This window comes from Mirounga leonina, unplaced genomic scaffold (genome assembly GCF_011800145.1).
Source record: "Mirounga leonina isolate KUSES-001 unplaced genomic scaffold, KU_Mleo_1.0 Mir_154, whole genome shotgun sequence".
NCBI lineage: Eukaryota > Metazoa > Chordata > Mammalia > Carnivora > Phocidae > Mirounga > Mirounga leonina.
Window position 1 is genome coordinate 34,986,703 of NW_023270389.1, and position 19,035 is coordinate 35,005,737.

A 19,035-nucleotide genomic window follows, 5' to 3' on the forward strand; every position below is an offset into this window, starting at 1 on the left:
CTAGTGCCACAGATTAGCGGTCTGTGACTGGAGGTGTCTTATGATTTTGTGGGAGACCAGAGACACCATTTTCAGTACACCATCCTTACTGCCTGTGCAGTGAAGACCTTTTCTTTCTTAGACTAATCTTGGGAGTAAACTTTTGGATCATGGGGGCTGCATCACCTATGACCTCCTTGAATGCCTCTTGTGTCTTTGGTTAAGCCATTAAAAGGCTTATTAGTTTGAGTTGCTGTTAAGAGATCCTACTCCTCAATGGCCAGATGATGGATCCTTTAAATTGGCTATATTTAAAAGAAAAATATTCTTTATAGAGAGTTCTCAATTGTCTTATTAGTATAACAGATAGCCTTAGGGATTCCTTTGACAAGATGAAAGAACAGAAATTAGACTTAAGACAAAAATAAATGTTCACATCCATTGCAAATTTTCCTAAAATCTGCTTGTTTTAACTTCCCTTTCCGTACAAGATGTACGGGGAGCATCCAGCCTATTCTCTAGGTTCAAAGTATACAAGTTGCTTATGTAAATGCTGAATGCCAGGAAATGAACTTAGTAAAAGCACCCAAGATTGGCAGTGAGGCTGGCTTTGATCCTACCTCCCGGGGCTCTATAATCAGTATCTGCCAGCTCTAGGCTTTCCTTGCCAGGTCCTTTACAGGTGTGTCCTAGATCCCCCACTGCAGAAGAATTCTTTTGCCTGGACAGCAGCAGATCTTTTAAATTATAAAGGCTTCCCCCCCCAAAAAAAAATCCTACCAAATTTAGAGAGAAATTGGTTGATGACTATTCATAACCTCCCTTCCACAGAGGATACAGGACCAAAATTTCTCCAAGGCCCTCCTACAAATGATCTCAAAAGGCTAATATTCGGGGACTAATAGAAGCCAAGGTTAAATTGTGTACGTAGAAAAAAAAGGCTTTTGTTGAAATGCTTTATACAGACTTTACAAAGGCGTAAGTCTTTTGATTCCCATTTTACTTAAAAATCCTCCTGATATAAAGAAGCAAATTTAGTTTAAAAAGCAGCCAGTCCCTTGATATTCAGGCTGTAATCCAGTTCTTTGGGGGAATTAGAAACAACTGTCTTTGTCTTACAAATCTCTAAAAAACCAGAAATGCAACTCTAAAAATAAAAGTCAAAACCCACCCATCTTTATCAATCCCCAAACCTCACCTATTCCTCTCAAAATGTTTGTAGATATAAACACAATATCAGAACAAAATTCCCCTGTATTAAAAAAAAAAGTAAATTTTTGATAGCAATTACCCCGAAATTCAAGGGGAAAAACATTTTGCATTCTTTCTCTGTCCCTTGAAATTATAAATATTATCATGTCTTTAAAAGGTAAATACAGCCCACCATCACCTGAGACTGAAGGGAAGAAAAAGGAGGGTGGAAGCCTTTTTAAAATAAAAACTGCTAAAAGGGCTCTCATGCCCAGACTCCAGCACCTCTGATAATAGGCAGATACGTTCCCAATCTCCACCTCGGAGAGAACTTGGATACTTACTCTGAGCCCTTGTGATGCAAATTTTCTACCCCCATCTTCCCTAGTACCTAAGAGCCATTCTTTGAAATACAAACTTGAGAGTTTTCCATCAAAATAAATAAATGGAGGTATTTAAAAATTGGGTCTTTCTGTCTTGTCCACAAATATTAGTAAAAATAAAAGCTCTAAGATTTTATTTCTCTCGAGTGTGTGTCCATATATGTTGTAAATATGAGGTATTTTCTCTACCTCCAGGTGGTATTGCTAAAATTAATTTGCCAAAGAGCTCTTTTAAGTTGGTTTTAAGGCAAGCATTTGTAAAACCTGGACATTCTTAAGCTCAGAAAGAGAAACTAACCCAAATGTTTTTCCAGTTCACATGATCTTGTAAAATATTCAGTATTAAAAAGCTAATTTGGGGGCGCCTGGGTGGCTCAGTCGTTAAGCGTCTGCCTTCGGCTCAGGTCATGATCCCAGGGTCCTGGGATGGAGCCCCACATCGGGCTCCCTGCTTGGCGGGAAGCCTGCTTCTCCCTCTCCCACGCCCACTGCTTGTGTTCCCTCTCTCGCTGTCTCTCTCTCTGTCAAATAAGTAAATAAAATCTTTAAAAAAAATAAAAATAAAAAGCTAATTTGAAGTTGTTAGTTTAATTAAAATAGACATATCTTTAGAGTTATCAGCATTAAATGTAAAATTTTTATTCTGCCTATATTTACTGAAAGTCAAATAAGTTCATGCTGTATCAGTTGCAAAATTTGCCAAAAGAAAAAAAAATCTTCAAATAATCATTGACTTTGTCTAATGCCTCATGTCTTGTGGGTAATCTAAACACAATTGTTAAGAACAAGTAAATTAAATAGATGTAAATAAGATAAAAGGTTTGTAGGTAAACTTTTAAATAGCTTCCAAAATCTTTCATAACCTGAAACTTTACAAAGTTTTGCTAAGTTAAATTTGTTGAATATCTCCATCATTTCCAAATAAGATAAAATAATAAAACATTAAGTACTGAACATTGGTTTATTTACTTTTGTTTAATTACAGAGAAACTAATGATAAATTCAGGTCTGCTAGTAAAGATGATTTGTGCTTTATTGAAAGGTTGTACTATGAAAAAGCATACATTTCTGGAAATTTTAAAATGTATTCATAAATTTGCCAACCGAAAGAATACTGGTATCACAGTTCACAAATTGCTTACTACAGAGTTTTCATTAGAAATTAAGGTTTCTAAGAGAAAATTTTTAATAAATGTAATTAAGATTACTGAAAATAATAAAGGAAATAACTTTGTATGCAAGGAAAGTAAGATGTGTGTCTGGGAATAAAAAAAAAAGAAGAAGAAGAAGGAGAAGCATGAGGAATGGGAACACATTTTTGTTGAGGGAAAAGAAAGTAATTTTGCCCTAAAGTGAGGCTGGTTATTTAAAGAGGGAAAACTTAGGACAAAATCCGAGTGTAAAAATGTTGCAGAAGGTTTATGGAAAAGGAATCTGGAAAGGATTTTTTTTTTTTTAAGATTTTATTTATTTATTTGTGAGAGAGAATGAGAGACAGAGAGCACGAGAGGGAGGAGGGTCAGAGGGAGAAGCAGACTCCCTGCCGAGCAGGGAGCCAGATGCGGGACTCATCCAGGGACTCCAGGATCATGACCTGAGCCGAAGGCAGTTGCTTAACCGACTGAGCCACCCAGGTGCCCCGAATCTGGAAAGGATTTTATGTGTGGTTGGTACTGGCTAAGATTAGAGTCAATTTAAGTAAGTAAATGAGTTTTAATATTAAAAATACACTGAGGCAAAATTAAAATTTTGTCTTTCTCTTTGGTAAAAGGACAAATTTTCTTGAACTATTGGTCTGCTCTTAATAAAAAGTTGCAAACAAAAGTTTTCTTCACCTTTAAAGTTATCTGCCTGGAAAACAAGCATTCTGTGTTTTGCCAAAATAATTTCCTACATTTATCAAGTCTGGTTACTTAAGAAAACTGAGTCTTTATATTTAAAAGGCTAAATTTTGCTTACAACTATTTAACCTCCTGTATTTGCCTTTGAAATCTTTTATTGTCAATTTGGTTAAATACATAATTAAATATTGTTTCATAATAATTTATGATCCCAAAATGAAATTCTAAAATGAAATCTTTTGACCACACTCTAACTGATGTGTTCCCGAGCACTCCTGGAACATTTCAAAGATTTTGTGAGAAATTAAATTAAGTAGGCTTATTTGGCATGTTAAATTACATGGGAAGCATTGTCAAGTAAGTGATACTAAAGCCCTCGGGTTATATCTATGCAGATATCTTATTAAACTAAGTGTTCTAAAAATTGTATGAAACTCCTAGAAATCTGATGTCCTGGTATGTTATTATCTTGGACTGTTGTGTGTCACAGCAATAACCAAATTTCTTTGTCAATTGCATTGTAATGAAGTCTAATCAGATCTTTAACTGTGGTCATTTGTAAGTCTTGTCATTTACAGTTACTGTTTTACTTCAATGCTATTGCAAATGTGTTTCACCTTACGTGAGACTCATAGAAAAAACTGTGAGTACAGGTTTCTGATAATCTTAGGATCATAAAATTGAACTAGGTAAGAATTTCCAAAACTACTGGAAAAACTGGATTCAAAGAATTAACAACTTGGGACTGAATGAAGAGGATAATTATCATTTTTATGACTTTTTGTTTTAAACATTGCTGACATTTTTAAATGTTTCATTTTTCCATATTTCAGGAACTTTTTCTCTTAAGCTGACTGACCTATAGCAGTGTGATAAATTATACCTTTGTAAGCAGAATTGGAACATTTATCTTTTCCTCCCTACCTTGTCCCTCCAGAATTTAAAAACTCTCAGTGAGGGCGCCTGGGTGGCTCAGTTGGTTAAGCGACTGCCTTCGGCTCAGGTCATGATCCTGGAGTCCTGGATCGAGTCCCGCATCGGGCTCCCTGCTCAGCAGGGAGTCTGCTTCTCCCTCTCCCGCTCCCCCCTCTTGTGCTCTTTCTCTCTCTCACTCTCTCTCTCAAATAAATAAATAAAATCTTAAAAAAAAAAAAAAAAACCTCTCAGTGAGTATTCTTATATTTTCATGGCAATATATTTATTATCCCAGTTCAATAAGAAACTGTTCTCCTTATAACAAGACACAATTGGAAACATTGGTTATATTACCAAGACTTTTGACTGGAATTTCCTATTTTAGGGAGACATACACAGACTCAGATATGGCCAGACAGCTTTAAAGAACTAAGGCTGACTTTATGGAGCCAACAAAGTCCCTTGGAAATATCAGCCTGGTACCTTGCTTTCAGAGTTCCCAGCAGCCTATGCAGTGAGGAAAGTCACTTTGTGGCAGGTACAGGAATCTCAGAATATTTTGGGGACCTCAGGAAGAGAGGAGTTAACCCCAAATCCACAGGTATTACAGGCAAAATCTGATGGCAAGTATTTAACTTGGCCTCTGGCCTCAAGAGACTGTTAAGAATTCAGTCTAGGGGCGCCTGGGTGGCTCAGTTGGTTAAGCGACTGCCTTCGGCTCAGGTCATGATCCTGGAGTCCCGGGATCGAGTCCCGCATGGGGCTCCCTGCTCGGCAGGGAGTCTGCTTCTCCCTCTGACTCTCCTCCCTCTCATGCTCTCTGTCTCTCATTCTCTCTCTCTCAAATAAATAAATAAAGTCTTTAAAAAAATAAAAAATAAAAAATAAATAAATGAAAAAAAAAGAATTCAGTCTAGATACACCTTATGAAAACTTCCAGCAAAGCAGGTTTTTATTTTTATTTTTTTTTAAGTTTTATTTATCAAAGAATCTCTACACCCCACATGGGACTCAAACCCATGACCCTGAGATCAAGAGTTGCACAGTCTTCCGATTGACCCAGCCAGGTGCCCCAAAGCAGGTTTTTGAAAAGCCTATACAGCCAACTGCTATTCTTGCTGCACTTATGTAAATAATCAGGCCGTGTGTTTTTTGTTTGTTTGCTTGCTTGGTTTTTTTAAGATTTTATTTGACAGAGAGAGAGCACAAGCAGGGTGAGTGGCAGGCAAAGGGAGAGGAAGAAGCAGGCTTCCCGCTGAGCAGGGAGCCCGATGGGGGGCTCGATCCCAGGACCCCAGGATCATGACCTGAGCCAAAGGCAGTCGTTTAACCAACTGAGCCACCCAGGCGCCCCTGCTTGCTTGTTTTTGAAACTAAACTTATTTTGCAAACAAAATACTAATCTGGCTATCTTTGGTAGAAATGGGGGTGATTATAGAGAGAAAATAGATTTCAACAACAGACCTGAGTAAATATTAGATTCCGATACTGTTCACTGTAAACTAGACTAGATCCGGACTTCTTCTAATGTCCTCCAATGCCTGACTACAACCCTCCAAACTAATGTTTTTGATTTTTCTCCCACTTCCTGAGGTGGATTCATTTGAGAACTAAAATGCCCTTTTTCCTGAAGCCCTGCAAACTAAGTATGAACAACCTGATGTAAACTTCAGAGAAATCACCACAACAGCTCACATATAGGCCATCTTCATGCCTGCTGCTTTGTGGGCAGAAATATCACCAAAGACATTCACACCACAAACGAGGAAAATCTGTCACTGGCTGTTTTCACACTATCTGAAGATACGTCAAGCTTGACAGCTAGAAATTTTCTCTACTGTCTACCCTCAGAGCTCAGAAACCGGTTTATAACTTGATCTAATCATTAACTATTGTTTTTCTTTCATTTCCATAGAAATGCCTCTTATTTAATACCTCATTGTTTAAACTACAGGCCTAACTTTGAGGACACACCTGAATTACCACCTCCTGAAATGAGTTTAACTAAACTGACCTATTGCCAGGACTGATTCAATGAGCTGAAATAATCTACCAGCTCAACTTTTAATGTGTCAGGGAAGTTTCAGAGGAGGGAACCGCAGACTGCCCCAAGATGGGCCACTATGTCATGAACATTATCTTGAATTAAAAGCTGTCAAAACCCAGCAGATTCAGGTAAAGCTCTTTATCTTCCCCTCAACTGCCTGCTTATACCCAGAAGAGAGCTATAGATGTGATTCCTCTTTACTTAAGAAACTTATCTGCATAATAGGACAATCTTTGTTTTCCAAACATCTCCTTTCACCCTCCTGCTAATGTTTCCCCCCATCCTTTGTATCCTCAGAACCCTGTCTCCTTAGCTCATATAAGCCTCATGTTGCCTCACTGTCTTTGGAATTCATGTCTGTGTGGATTCCCCATATGTACAAAACTAAACTTGATTTTCTCCCATTAATCTGTCTTTTCTCAATTTGATGATTAGTCCAGCTAGAATGACTTTGAAGAGCAGAGGAAATTCTTCCCACCCTCCACAGCCTCCACCATAGACTTCTATCATATCACTAGTAGATCTTTATACATTTTGTTTACTTCCCCTGAAGAAGTTCCAGGACTTAGAAAGCATTTTATTTGCATTTCATTCATGGGACCTGACCCATAGTAAGTACTAAATAAATGTTAGCAGGTGAAATCTCCCCTCAGCCATCATATGGCATGTATGTCTCTTTTCCTCCTTCCTACTTAGCCCTTTTGGGGGCTGTCTGTGGCCAGGCTGCTGGGTTTCATTGTGTGAAGGTGGATGAGGCAGTCTGACCTCTGCTATCAATAACCATGGTCAAGAATGTTTTGTCGACACCTAAGGCCTAGTTTCCCAGTGTTCCCAGAGCTCTGTGCCACTTCTGGGGTTGCCAGATTAAACACAGAATGCCCAGTTAAACCTGAATTTCAGATAAACAATGAATACTGTTTTAGTATAAGTATATCCCATTTAGTTGTAGGGAAGGAAATTTTACCACCCCAAGATATGTCTTTTTGGCACACTGATTATTCTAAGTTGGTTATTTTTAATAAACCACGGGCATAAGAGAAGCTCTGAAAACCAAGTAGCAGTTACCTTTTTGTAAGAGACATTTACATGTATGAGGGAAAAATCTCCATTTGTAAGGGTGTATCCCTCAGTACCAGGAGGAAGGAGGTGACTCTAATTCTCTAGAAACTGTTATCAGTGGAGAAAGCAGAAACCCCAGATGTTAAATCTGCGTAACAACCTTACACTTGAGTACTGTGCTTTTCCTGGTAACTTCTCATACCCGACTCCCCACCCACAACATCTTTTGTTTTTAGCTGGAGACGGTATTTCAGGGGTAGCTTCAGCCTCTTTACGGTGTTAGTTTTCCTGGATCTCTCCCATGTATATAGGAGGCATACATGTTATTAAACTTTTGTTTTGACTTTCTCCTGTTAATCTGTCTTATGTCAATTTGATTCTTAGACCAGCTAGAGAACCTTAAAAGGCAGAGGAAAAATTTTCCTCCCTAACACAATAGTTGAGTTATACATAGTCCCAAAATGTATTTTTTGTTTATATATATATCCACGGTTTATATATATTTGTTGATTATATATATCCTAAAAAATGTATTCTGCAATTCAAATTTAACTGGGTGTCCTGTATTTTTTTTTTAAAGATTTTATTTATTTATTTGACAGAGAGAGTGAGAGAGAGAGAGAGAGAGCATAAGCAGGGGGAGTGGCAGGCAGGCAGAGGGAGAGGCAGGCTCTGTGCTGAGCAAGGAGCCTGATGTGGGACTCGATCCCAGGACCCCGGGATCATGACCTGAGCCGAAGGCAGACGCTTAACGACTAAGCCACCCAGGCTCCCCTGGTGTCCTGTATTTCTATTTGCTAATCTGGCAAACCTGCTTCCCACCAAAGGGAAGTGGCTTCTCTCTAATGCTGAAGCCATGGGCACCCTAAAGAAACCCACCCAGCTGAGGCTGCCATGCCACCTTGATGTGCTTCCTGAAAGCTGGACTTAATAACCAAGAAAAAACACAAGATGGGCCAAAGCCCAAATGTGTGAGCTATGTGGTGGCCTTGCTGGAGTCAGCCATCTGAGCTGTGTGGGTCTCTTCCACTGCTCCTCGTGTGCTACCTGTGGTTTACCAAAGTTGCCAGGGAGTAACTTTTTCACTTACTGTAGGTGGGCCCTATCTCTCCTTCATACTCAGATGCAAATCCATGGGAGTTAGGCCAAAGGAAAAACCTGAAAAACTGCAACTACAGCATGTTTAGAATTGTCTCTGCCCCACTCCCACTGAGGGACAGGGATCAGACCATGCTCTGGGCCTCATCAAGTACCTGTTCTTTCCCAAGAAGCTCTTGGCTGTCCCACACAAATGGATTCCAGGTAGTCTGCCCCAACAGTCTCCTGGCCACAGACCATATGTGACAGGTGAGGACAGGACAACATACACAGGGCAGTTTATCCTATTCCTAGTCCATTTTCCCCGATCTTGAGATTCCATTAGTTAGAAAAGATGAGAAAAATCTGTCCATTAGGAGTGAGGTCATGCAGAAGGGTTGACAAAGAACTTCTCCCCCACACCTCATTAGATAAACACAGGAGAGGTAAAAGAAAGGAGGGAATGTGGAGGAATCTGTGTTATTGGATAAAATGATATAAAGTGGTGGTCGTGTCCATAGCGTGGAACAAATCTTGGCAGCCATGGCGCAGACTGAGTTCCTAAAAAATCAGACCTGAGAAACTGGATTGGGATGGTTGGGAAAGGTAAAGAGAAAGGGAGAATTTTATGCATCCTAATATGCTAAGATCCTTTCCTGTTTCAGCATGTTAGCGGTGTTTTCCCAGGAAAGGGAGAATCTCCAAAATGAAAGGGCTCACCCACCTTTTACTCTGAGGTCTTCCCACTCTTCCCCTGGTAGGATTAATTTTCAAAAAGAAGAGACCACTTACCAAAGCTACTAAACAGGCCTGAAAAGCCCCACAGCTGCTGCTGCCTCAAAAATGACAGATGCATCTTTCACGATCCACATCTTATGCCAGATGCATGGAAATTCCTCTTTGGCTACCTCTCCTCACAGTTTTGCCACCCACTATTAGTCCTAGCAGATCTGGCCCATCCCTCATGGTCGCTTTCACATTCAATGTCCTGCTCTTCTCACGTTGCTACTTCTTGACCCATTTATTCAGGTGAGAATGATCAAATCAGAACTTTTGGCTGGGCTGGGACATGTGCCTCCAGCTGAAAGGGACCCACTCTGAGTTTGTGAAAACTGCCAGGTTGTGTTTAGGTATTTCACTGAAAGCCTACGCTAAAGTGTACATGGTTGATGCATTACAAGGGATTGCCAGCATGAAGGAGTGGAGCGAACAGCTAGCTTCGTTGCCGTGGCAGTGAAAGGAACTTCACTTGAATAGCGAAAATATGACTCAAAACAATTGCTAGGTGAAACATTCATATTTCCTTTTGTCTTATTTATTTATTTATTTATTTATTTTTACTTTGTTGAGGACCACTAGAAGAGGAGTAGGGAGTGGGGCTGAAGGTTCTAACCAGAATGCTGAATCCCAGTGATTTCCCTGGATTAAATCAAGCTGCAGAAAGATAGCAATTTTCTCACTGCTGCAGCACCTCAGAAACACTAATAAAACAGCCAAGTTCACTGAATGCCTATTTTGGAGCAGGGCTAGGGGGATATGCAAAGAGACAAAGAGAAAAAGATCCAGTCCACATCCTCTAGGAGCTTATAAGCTAATGAGAGAACCAGGCATGAAGATATGGACATGCCATGGATCAATGTTTCTTACATAATCTGGTCAAAGTGTGGCACCAACGCATCCCTGAGGCCCTCTTGGGGGTTTGAAAGGTCCACTATTTTCATAATCATACTAAGACATTATTTGCCTTTTTTCTTTTTCTTTTTTTTTTTTTAAAGATTGTATTTATTTATTTGAGAGAGAGAGAATGAGAGAGAGAGAGCACATGAGAGGGGGGAGGGTCAGAGGGAGAAGCAGGCTCCCTGCCGAGCAGGGAGCCCGATGCGGGACTCGATCCAGGGACTCCAGGATCATGACCTGAGCTGAAGGCAGTCGCTTAACCGACTGAGCCACCCAGGCGCCCTATTTGCCTTTTTTCTTATTCTTTCATGAGTTTTCTAGAAGCTACAGGTTTTGTGATAATACAAAGCATAATACATGTATACTTATCTATTCTTGAGTTGAAAAAAAATTCTCACTCTTGGGTGACTGGCTGGCTCAGTTGGTAGAGCATGGAGCACTTGATCTCAGGGTCGTGAGTTCAAGCCCCATATTAGGCATAGAGCTTACTTAAAAAAATTCTCAGTCCTAATTTCTTTTAGAGGGACCTCCACTTATTTTTTTAAATTATTTTTTAAGTAGTCTCTACACCCAACCTGGGGCTTGAACTCACGACCCCGAGATCAAAAGTCGCATGCTGTACCAACTGAGCCAGCCAGGCGCCCCCTCAGTCTCAATTTCTAATACATCAATATCAATAGTAAAAGCCACATATAGGCACACTTCATTTTATTGCATTTTGCTTTATTGTGCTTTGCAGATATTGTGTTTTTTTATAAATGGAGGGTTTACAGCAGCCCTGCATCAAGCAAGTCTATCGGCAACGTTGCTCACTTTGGGTCTCTGTTACACTTGGGTAATTCTCCCAATATTTCAAACTTTTTCATTATTATATTTGTTATGGTCTGTGATCAGCGATCTTTGACGTTACTATTGTAATTGTTTTGGGGCCCCACAAACTGTACCCGTGTGAGATGGCAAAATTAATCAATAAATAGTGTTCCGACTCCTCACCAACTGGCTGTTGCCTCATCTCTCTCCCTCCCCTCAGGCCTCTCTATTCCCCAAGACACGACAATATTGAAATTAGACCAACCAATCACCCTACAATGGCCTCTAAGTGTTCAAGGAAAAGGAAGAGGCCCCATCTCTCACTCTAAATCATAAGCCAGAAATGATTAACCTTAGTGAAGAAGGCATGTCGAAAGCCAAGGTAGGCTGAAAGTGTTTGTGTGCCAGCTGACCCGGATGTGAATTCAAGGGAAAAGTTCTTGACAGAAATTGACAATGCCACTTTAGTGAACGCCCAAGTGATAAGAAAGCAAAATGGCCTTATTACTGCTATGAAGAAACTTTGAGTGGTCTGGATAGAAGTTCAAACAGCCATAACCTTCCCTTAAGCTAAAGCCTGATCTAGAGCAAGGCCCTAAGTCTCTTCAATTCTATGAAGGCTGAGAGGTGAGGAAGCTGCAGAAGGAGCAGAGGTTAGTTGATAAAGTTTAAGAAGCCGTCTCTATAACCTAAAACTTCAAGGGGAAGCAGCAAGTTACCCCGAAGATCTAGCTAAGATAATTATTGAAGGTGGCTACACTAAACAACAGATTTTCTATGTAGACAAAACAGCTTTCTATTGGAAGAAGATGCCATCTAGGACTTTCACAGCTCAAGAGGAAAAGTCCATGCCCAGCTTCAAAGCTTCAAAGGACAAGCTAACTCTCTTGTTCAGGGCTAATGCTGCTGGGGACTTTAAGTTGAAGCCAGTGCTCATTTACCATCCTGAAAACCCTAGGGTCTTTAAGAATTATGCTAAATCTACTCTCCCTGTGCTCTAGCATTGGAACAACAAAGCCTGGATGACAGCACAGCCATTTACAGAATATCTTAAGTCCACTGTTGAAAACTACTGCTCAGCAAAAAATTATTTTCAAGATATTACTGTTCATTGACAGTGCACCTGGTCACCCAAGGGGCTCTTATGGAGGTGTGTAATTAGATTAATGTTGTTTTCATGTTTGCTAACACAACATCCATTCTGCAGCCCATGGATCAAGGAGTAATTTTGACTTTCAAGTGTTTTTACTTAAGAAATACATTTTGGGGGCACCTGGGTGGCTCAGTCGGTTAAGCATCTGCCTTTGGCTCAGGTGATGATCCCAGGGTCCTGGAATCAAGCCCCACATTGGGCTCCCTGCTCAGGGGGAAGCCTGCTTCTCCCTCTGCCCCGCCCCTTCCCCCGCCTGTGCTGTCTCTCTCTCTCCCCCCCCGCCTTAAATAAATAAATAAAATCTTTTTTTTAAAAAAAGAAATACATTTCATAAAGTTATAGCTGCCATAGATAGTGATTCCTCCGATGAATCTGGGCAAAGTAAATTGAAAGCCTCCTGGAAAGAACTCAACATTCTAGTGCCATTAAGAACATTCATGATTCATGGAAAGAGGTTCAAATATTAACATTAACAGGAATTTGGAAGATGGTGATTCTGACCCTCATGGATGACTTTGAGGGATTCAAGGCTTTAGTGGAGGAAGTAATAGCAGATGTGGTGGACATAGCAAGAGAACCAGAATTAGCAGTGGAGCCTGAAGATATGGGTGAATTGCTTCAATCTCATGAGAATACTTAATGGATGAGGAGTTGCTTGTTATGGGTGAGCAAAGAAAGTGGTTTCCTAAGAAGTAATTTATTACTGGTGAAGATGCTGTGAAGATTTTTGAAATAACAACAGAAGATTTAGAATATTGCATAAACTTAGTTGATAAAACAGCATCAGGGTTTGAGAGGCTTGACTCCAATTTTTGAAAGAAGTTCTACTGTGGGGAAAATGCCATCAGACAGGGAATCAATCAATGTGACAAACTTTACTCTTGTCTTATTTTAAGAAATTGCCACAGCCACCCAACCATCAGCAACCACCACCCTGATCTGTCAGCAGCCATCAGCATTGAGGGAAGACCCTCCACCAGCAAAAAGATGAAAACTAGCTAAAAACACAGAGAGTGGTTAGCATTTTTTAGCAATAAAGTATTTTTAAATTAAAGTATAGATATTTTAAAGACATAATGCTATTGCACACTAAAAAGATTATAGTATAGTGTGAACCTAGCTTTTACATGCACTGGGAAACCAAAAACTTCACTGGACTCAACTTTATTGTAATATTTGCTTTATGGTGGGGATCTGGAACTGAACCCGCAATATCTCCAAAGTATGCCTCTAGGCAAAAATGGAGAGCCTCAATAATTTTTAAGATTGTAAAGGAACCCTGAGACCAAAAATTTTGAGAACTGCTAAGACTTAATATATCATCTACCATTACCCGGTATTCTCATTTCTCATAAATGCATTTTACTGGTTAAAAATTATTTCATCTATTTCATTAAATTTCTTATTGAATGCTTTCTTTATCCTTATTTTCTAGCACAATAACTAATTATTAAAATGTCTGTGTTTTTTTATGTGCCTGTTTGTGTCTAAATGGGTCTTTTGAGCAGCACAATGTGGACTTCATTTTTTAGTTCAGCCAACAATCAGCAATAGTTGATGCATTTGTTTTATGTTCTATCACCTGCGGTTTGTCTTACTCGTTGTTATTTTTGCTTTCTTTAAATCTATGCTTTCTGTAGTGCACCTTAAAGTCTTTTTTTTTTTTTAAGATTTTATTTATTTATTTGACAGAGAGAGAGACAGCGAGAGAGGGAACACAAGCAGGGGGAGTGGGAGAGGGAGAAGCAGGCTTCCCGCTGAGCCGGGAGCCTGATTCGGGGCTCTATCCCAGGACCCCGGGATCATGACCTGAGCTGAAGGCAGACGCTTAACGACTGAGACACCCAGGTACCCTAAAGTCTTTTTTTTCCCTAAAGTCTTTTTAAATCAGATAATAAACTTCCCTCCTCTGTCCATCTTTCTCCATTTCAGCAGCATCATATTTTAAAGCAACTTTTCATTGTTTTCTATAATTTTGCTATGAATAGGATAGTACTAAGAAAATAAAACTTTAAATTTCCTTCCCTCTGGAGATGAAAATGGGGTCTAGTCTGTAACATGTCTTAGCAGCATAAAGCCCCTTATAAGATTTTGCATATATATCTTCTGTAGTTCTGTCAGGATGTAGTGTCATTTCCCACTTGAATTTTCTTTCTTTTTTTTTTTCTTCTATTTTGTCCTCCATAAACCTTGAGCTCTAGCTAGCCCTCAACTGTTGTCAAATCTCCATTGTTTCCTGGAAGTGAACTTCACAGCTGTGAGCCTTTGTTGACAAATTATTTCATCTCCTCTGGGTCTTAAATTATTTTCCCCTTACTCTGAAGTGAAAACTCAGTGAGTGTTTCCATATACTGTACTTGGGGTCATAACTCAATTTCTCTTAATCTTCTGTGAACCCCCTAACCCCCACCCTCAACCCACATTCCTCCTCCCAAAACACGGGTATCCATTCTTATCCTAACATTTCAATGGTTTTCCTCAATTCTACTGATAATTTGCAGAATTCTGTATTTGCTCTGTGATGTGGGAATTTTTATGGTTGGTTAGTTGGCTTGAAGTTGAAAAACTTAACAATAATGTATCTTAAATTCTTTTTTTGAGGACTGTTCCTTACTGAATTCTTGCTACAAACATACCGAAGTGGTTATTTCTGTATTTCTGTGATACATTCTAAATTACTAGGGGTTTCCCCCTCTGGCCCTTTGATTGTTAATCAATCTTTAGCTGGATGTGGGCTTTGGGGGCTAATTTGCTTCAATGGTGTTAGTTCTTTTTGCTTCTGGACCAGATCTCCTCTTCCTTCCATCTTCATGTGTCTTGTTCCTCTATAACATTTACAAGACCCAGTTTAATAGCTTAGTGCCTTTTTTTTTTTTTTTTTTTTTTTTTGGCACTCACTATTTCTTCTTTATTTGCTGTTAAAGTAATAAGTGTATGTTCCATTGCACTTGCCTGAGAGTCTTGAACCGGTCTTGGGTTTCCCGCCATCTGGGTTCTGGCTGGCTTGCATTCCCCTTTGATGTTGTAATACTTGTTCATTGAACTTGAGTGTGGGGCTTATAGGGCTTGTTTGCTTTTTTCCCCCCCAAAAATGTGCACATTTTTTCCTTCAGCTTATTTTTCTGTTTTGTGCTGTTATTTTTAATTGCTTCCGACTGGGAGGTGGGGCCAAGAGTGAGATTTGGCTTGAATTTGGCTTGAATTTGCTATTACATTTCCCCAGAAGCCCCGCGCACACTTTCTGTCTGCCTTTGACATACCACTTTTGAAAGGCCATTGATTCTTGGCATAAGTGGTGTTAAGAGGAAGATGGGCTCTGGGTAGGGATGTTCAGGAATCCAGTCCTGTACAGTCATGAGCTTGGCCATCTGGAAGTCTCTTCTTGCTCAATGAAATGGAGTAAACATTGTCCATTATGAAATCCACCACACAGGCTGCCAGGGACGAATGGGATCCCACCCAAAGCCAATTGCCGCTCTGACAGGGAAATTGGCTAGCACTGCCTGAGACTACTCCAGCCTCCCCCGTCCCTGATGTCACAATTCAGGGGCTGCTGCCTGCCTAGGAGGTTGTAGAAGGCTCTGTAGGTTCTCTCTGTGTGTCCTACAGGGCTCCTCGGGCCAGGTCTCTGTCTGATGGCTTTTATGAAAAAATATCTCCCACCCATTCTGGTGTTCTTCTTGGCCTACTACTACTATTCTGCAAATGAGGAATTCAGACCAGGTAAGTACCAATGTATCTAATTTTTGAGGAATAGATCAAAAACACAGGGGTGGCTGGAGTATTTCTGAGTATCCAGATGAGTTCCTGATCCCCAAAGTTGCTGAACAAGAGGAACCCTGAGGTGGGACTGTATTTCTGTGTCTTCCAGACATGGGCTACGGATAATAGCGGTGTGGGGAGGGGTAATCATGTAGCCAGCGGATTGCCAAATAGTCCATGCTTTATTTGGCACCCTCAATGGAAAGCAATTTCAGATTCCCTACAAAAATGAGGATAATTCCAAAATTTACAGCACAGCCAGATAATCGGGCTCTAAGGAGAGACTGATAAGTGGGAGACAAGAAAGGACTCTGGAGTTGATGACTAAATAGAAGTGAGGGAAAATCTCTGGAATCGCTATGAGCACATGTGTTTTGATGCCTTTTGAGTTTTATTTCAATTGAGTAAAATTGGATAGTCCAGAAATGTCTGGAACTCCAGTGTCTTAGCTGAAGCCTCTGTCTATGGACATTTTTACGAAGGACAGCAAGAAGGCTTGTTTTGAGCAGTCAAGCTAAGCCTCCCTTTCAGAGCATGTTTATGAAAGACTTGAACCATTCCTTCATTGATTTATGCAGTTTGAGAATAGTTGATCTGGGCTCATAACCTTTAGACATTGAGATAAGTTTGTCCACATCCAGAGTGGAAGGAAGACTACTGCTGAGTTGGGTGTGGTCCTCACTGCCTTTTGGGTTTCACAGAGATGCTCCAAGGAAAGAAAGTGATTGTCACAGGGGCCAGCAAGGGGATCGGAGAACAGATGGCCTATCATCTGGCGAAAATGGGAGCCCATGTGGTGGTGACGGCAAGGTCTAAAGAAACTCTAAAGAAGGTAAGGGTTCTGTGCCCACAGACACTTGTACCCCCTTATGTCACATACACACACCAACACACGGAAGCTGGCACATCCATACACAGATGCAAACACACACACACACACACACAGGTTCAAACACCCACAAGCATATAAAAGTACGGCATTTAAGCATTCATTCCTATGCACACACACTATATATCTATATCTATATATCTATATCTATCTATCCATCTATCCATACTCATAGACATGCCTATGTACACACATTTACACATGGAATCATGGATATATAGATATGTGCTTGGATACCAAAATTCCGGTACCTACTCATGAATTCATATTCTCATCCCCATTCAGACTCTCAGACATGCTTTCTCATATACTCAGACTTACAAACCGAAGGATGCAAACATTCACAAACTTAGGGCTACTCACACAGAAGCTAGCATCCATACCAATAATGAATTCAGATACATCTATTCACAGAAACTCATAAGCATGAGTCATGAACTTAAACCCCAGCACAGTGACGATTTCTTTATTTACACCTTACCTGAAATACTTCAGACAGAGGACAAAGATCGTGTCAGGTTGCATTTAGCAACACACACACACACACACACACATTCACTGAACTCACGCTCACGCACACATATCCCACCGTTTTTCTCAAAACAGGGTTGTGAGCAAGTTCTCATTTAAACCCCCATTACTTCTGAGATTGCCCCCAAATTCTGCAGCCGATGCTGACGCCATTTCTGCTATGTCCCTGCAGGTGGTATCCCACTGCCTGGAGCTTGGGGCAGCCTCAGCGCACTACATTGCTGGCTCCATGGAGAATGTGACCTTCGCAGAGCAATTTGTTGCCCAAGCTGGAAAGCTCATGGGTGAGGCCGTTTCTCCTGCCTCCTCTTCTGGACTCTGCTCTAAGGGAGCTTTGGGGAGGGGGAGAATGAGAGGAGAGGTAGCCCCCCAGATGGTTTCTCTCAACATAGCCATCTCTTGCAGGGGGACTAGACATGCTCATTCTCAACCACATCACCAACACTTCTATGAATCTATTTAGTGGTGATATCCACCTTGTGCGCAGGAGCATGGAAGTCAACTTCCTCAGTTACGTGGTCCTGAGCGTTGCCGCCTTGCCCATGCTGAAGCAGAGCAACGGGAGCATTGTTGTCGTCTCCTCGAAGGCTGGTGAGTGGGGCAGGGAGCAGTATGGAAGGCAGGAGTGGGAGACATGCCAGGGATGGTGTTGGGGGCTCTGCAGTGAATGTGAATTTTTATCAGTTCCATGCAGAGAAGTAATGCAATATAAACCAGCATTTTAAATATTCACAGTGAAAAATCAACCAGTCAATCTTCCCAGTGACATTAAGCAAAAACTGATTCACAGCTTGCCCCTGTGCATGAAGAGGCAGGCGTAGGAATGTGCAGCTTGGGTTTGTCAACTCAATGAGAAGCATGCATGCTGAGTGAAAGAGACCCTGTTAAGAACAAGTGGGACCATAAGAAATAAGGGGCTGTTCAACGTAGATGGGCTGCAAGATCCCTGGAAGTAACAGAGAAAGAGCAGTAATTCAGAGTACCCACGAGAAACTTGGTGGTTTGTGATCTACAAATGGACGTCTAAAGGGACATGGAGAGATTGTGGAGATACAGCTCATCCTGATTCTAAGGGAGAGACCTGGTCACGATGGATAAAAATGATATTGCTTCTGCCATGACCAAAAGCTATAGGCTGATGAAGTTAGCTGATGCAAAGGTAGAACTGAGAAGTGGAATTTTTTTTTTTTTAAAGATTTTATTTATTTATTTGACAGAGAGACACAGCGAGAGAGGGAATACAAGCAGGGGGAATGGGAGAGGGAGAAGCAGGCTTCCCGTGGAGCAGGGAGCCCAATGCGGGGCTCGATCCCAGGACCCTGGGATCACGACCTGAGCCGAAGGCAGACGCTTAACGACTGAGCTACCCAGGCGCCCCAGAAGTGGAATATTTTAACATACCAAGTGTCTGATACGTGCATTAGGCTAAGGCAAAATGAAATGAAGAACAGAAATAAATACACCGTATTAGCAGACCTGCCTAAATTGGGAGTGTTCTCCAAAACCTGAACTTATTACCTTAAAGTCCTATTGAAACACCAATGGGGTAGGGAGAGAGTGTGTACAGAGTTAGATTCATGAAGAGAACACTGTGTGACCAAGAAAGGTCGTTGACTCTTTGGATGGTGGTAGTATCAGAAGTTATCACCAATAAAGAGCTACAGAGTTTCCAGCTAAAACGGGGGATTCGTTTTGTCATGGGTCCAGAGAGACGTCCCACA

General features: G+C 40.9%; 1 protein-coding gene across 5 annotated transcripts in view; it reads left to right on the forward strand.

Moving 5' to 3' along the window:
* The window catches only part of HSD11B1 (hydroxysteroid 11-beta dehydrogenase 1), a 63,596-nt gene that overhangs the window by 21,648 nt on the left and 22,913 nt on the right, over positions 1-19,035 (forward strand). For 2 of the 5 annotated variants that reach the window (XM_035010462.1, XM_035010463.1), the window contains 4 exons: positions 15,742-15,855; positions 16,596-16,726; positions 17,487-17,598; positions 17,720-17,905. In XM_035010462.1, the coding sequence (XP_034866353.1) occupies positions 15,768-15,855; positions 16,596-16,726; positions 17,487-17,598; positions 17,720-17,905 (517 nt within the window). In that variant the 5' untranslated portion in view covers positions 15,742-15,767. Of the gene's footprint in view, positions 1-15,063; positions 15,856-16,595; positions 16,727-17,486; positions 17,599-17,719; positions 17,906-19,035 lie in introns of those variants that run through there. The other 3 variants (XR_004680250.1, XM_035010464.1, XM_035010461.1) reach the window with 2 other exon arrangements.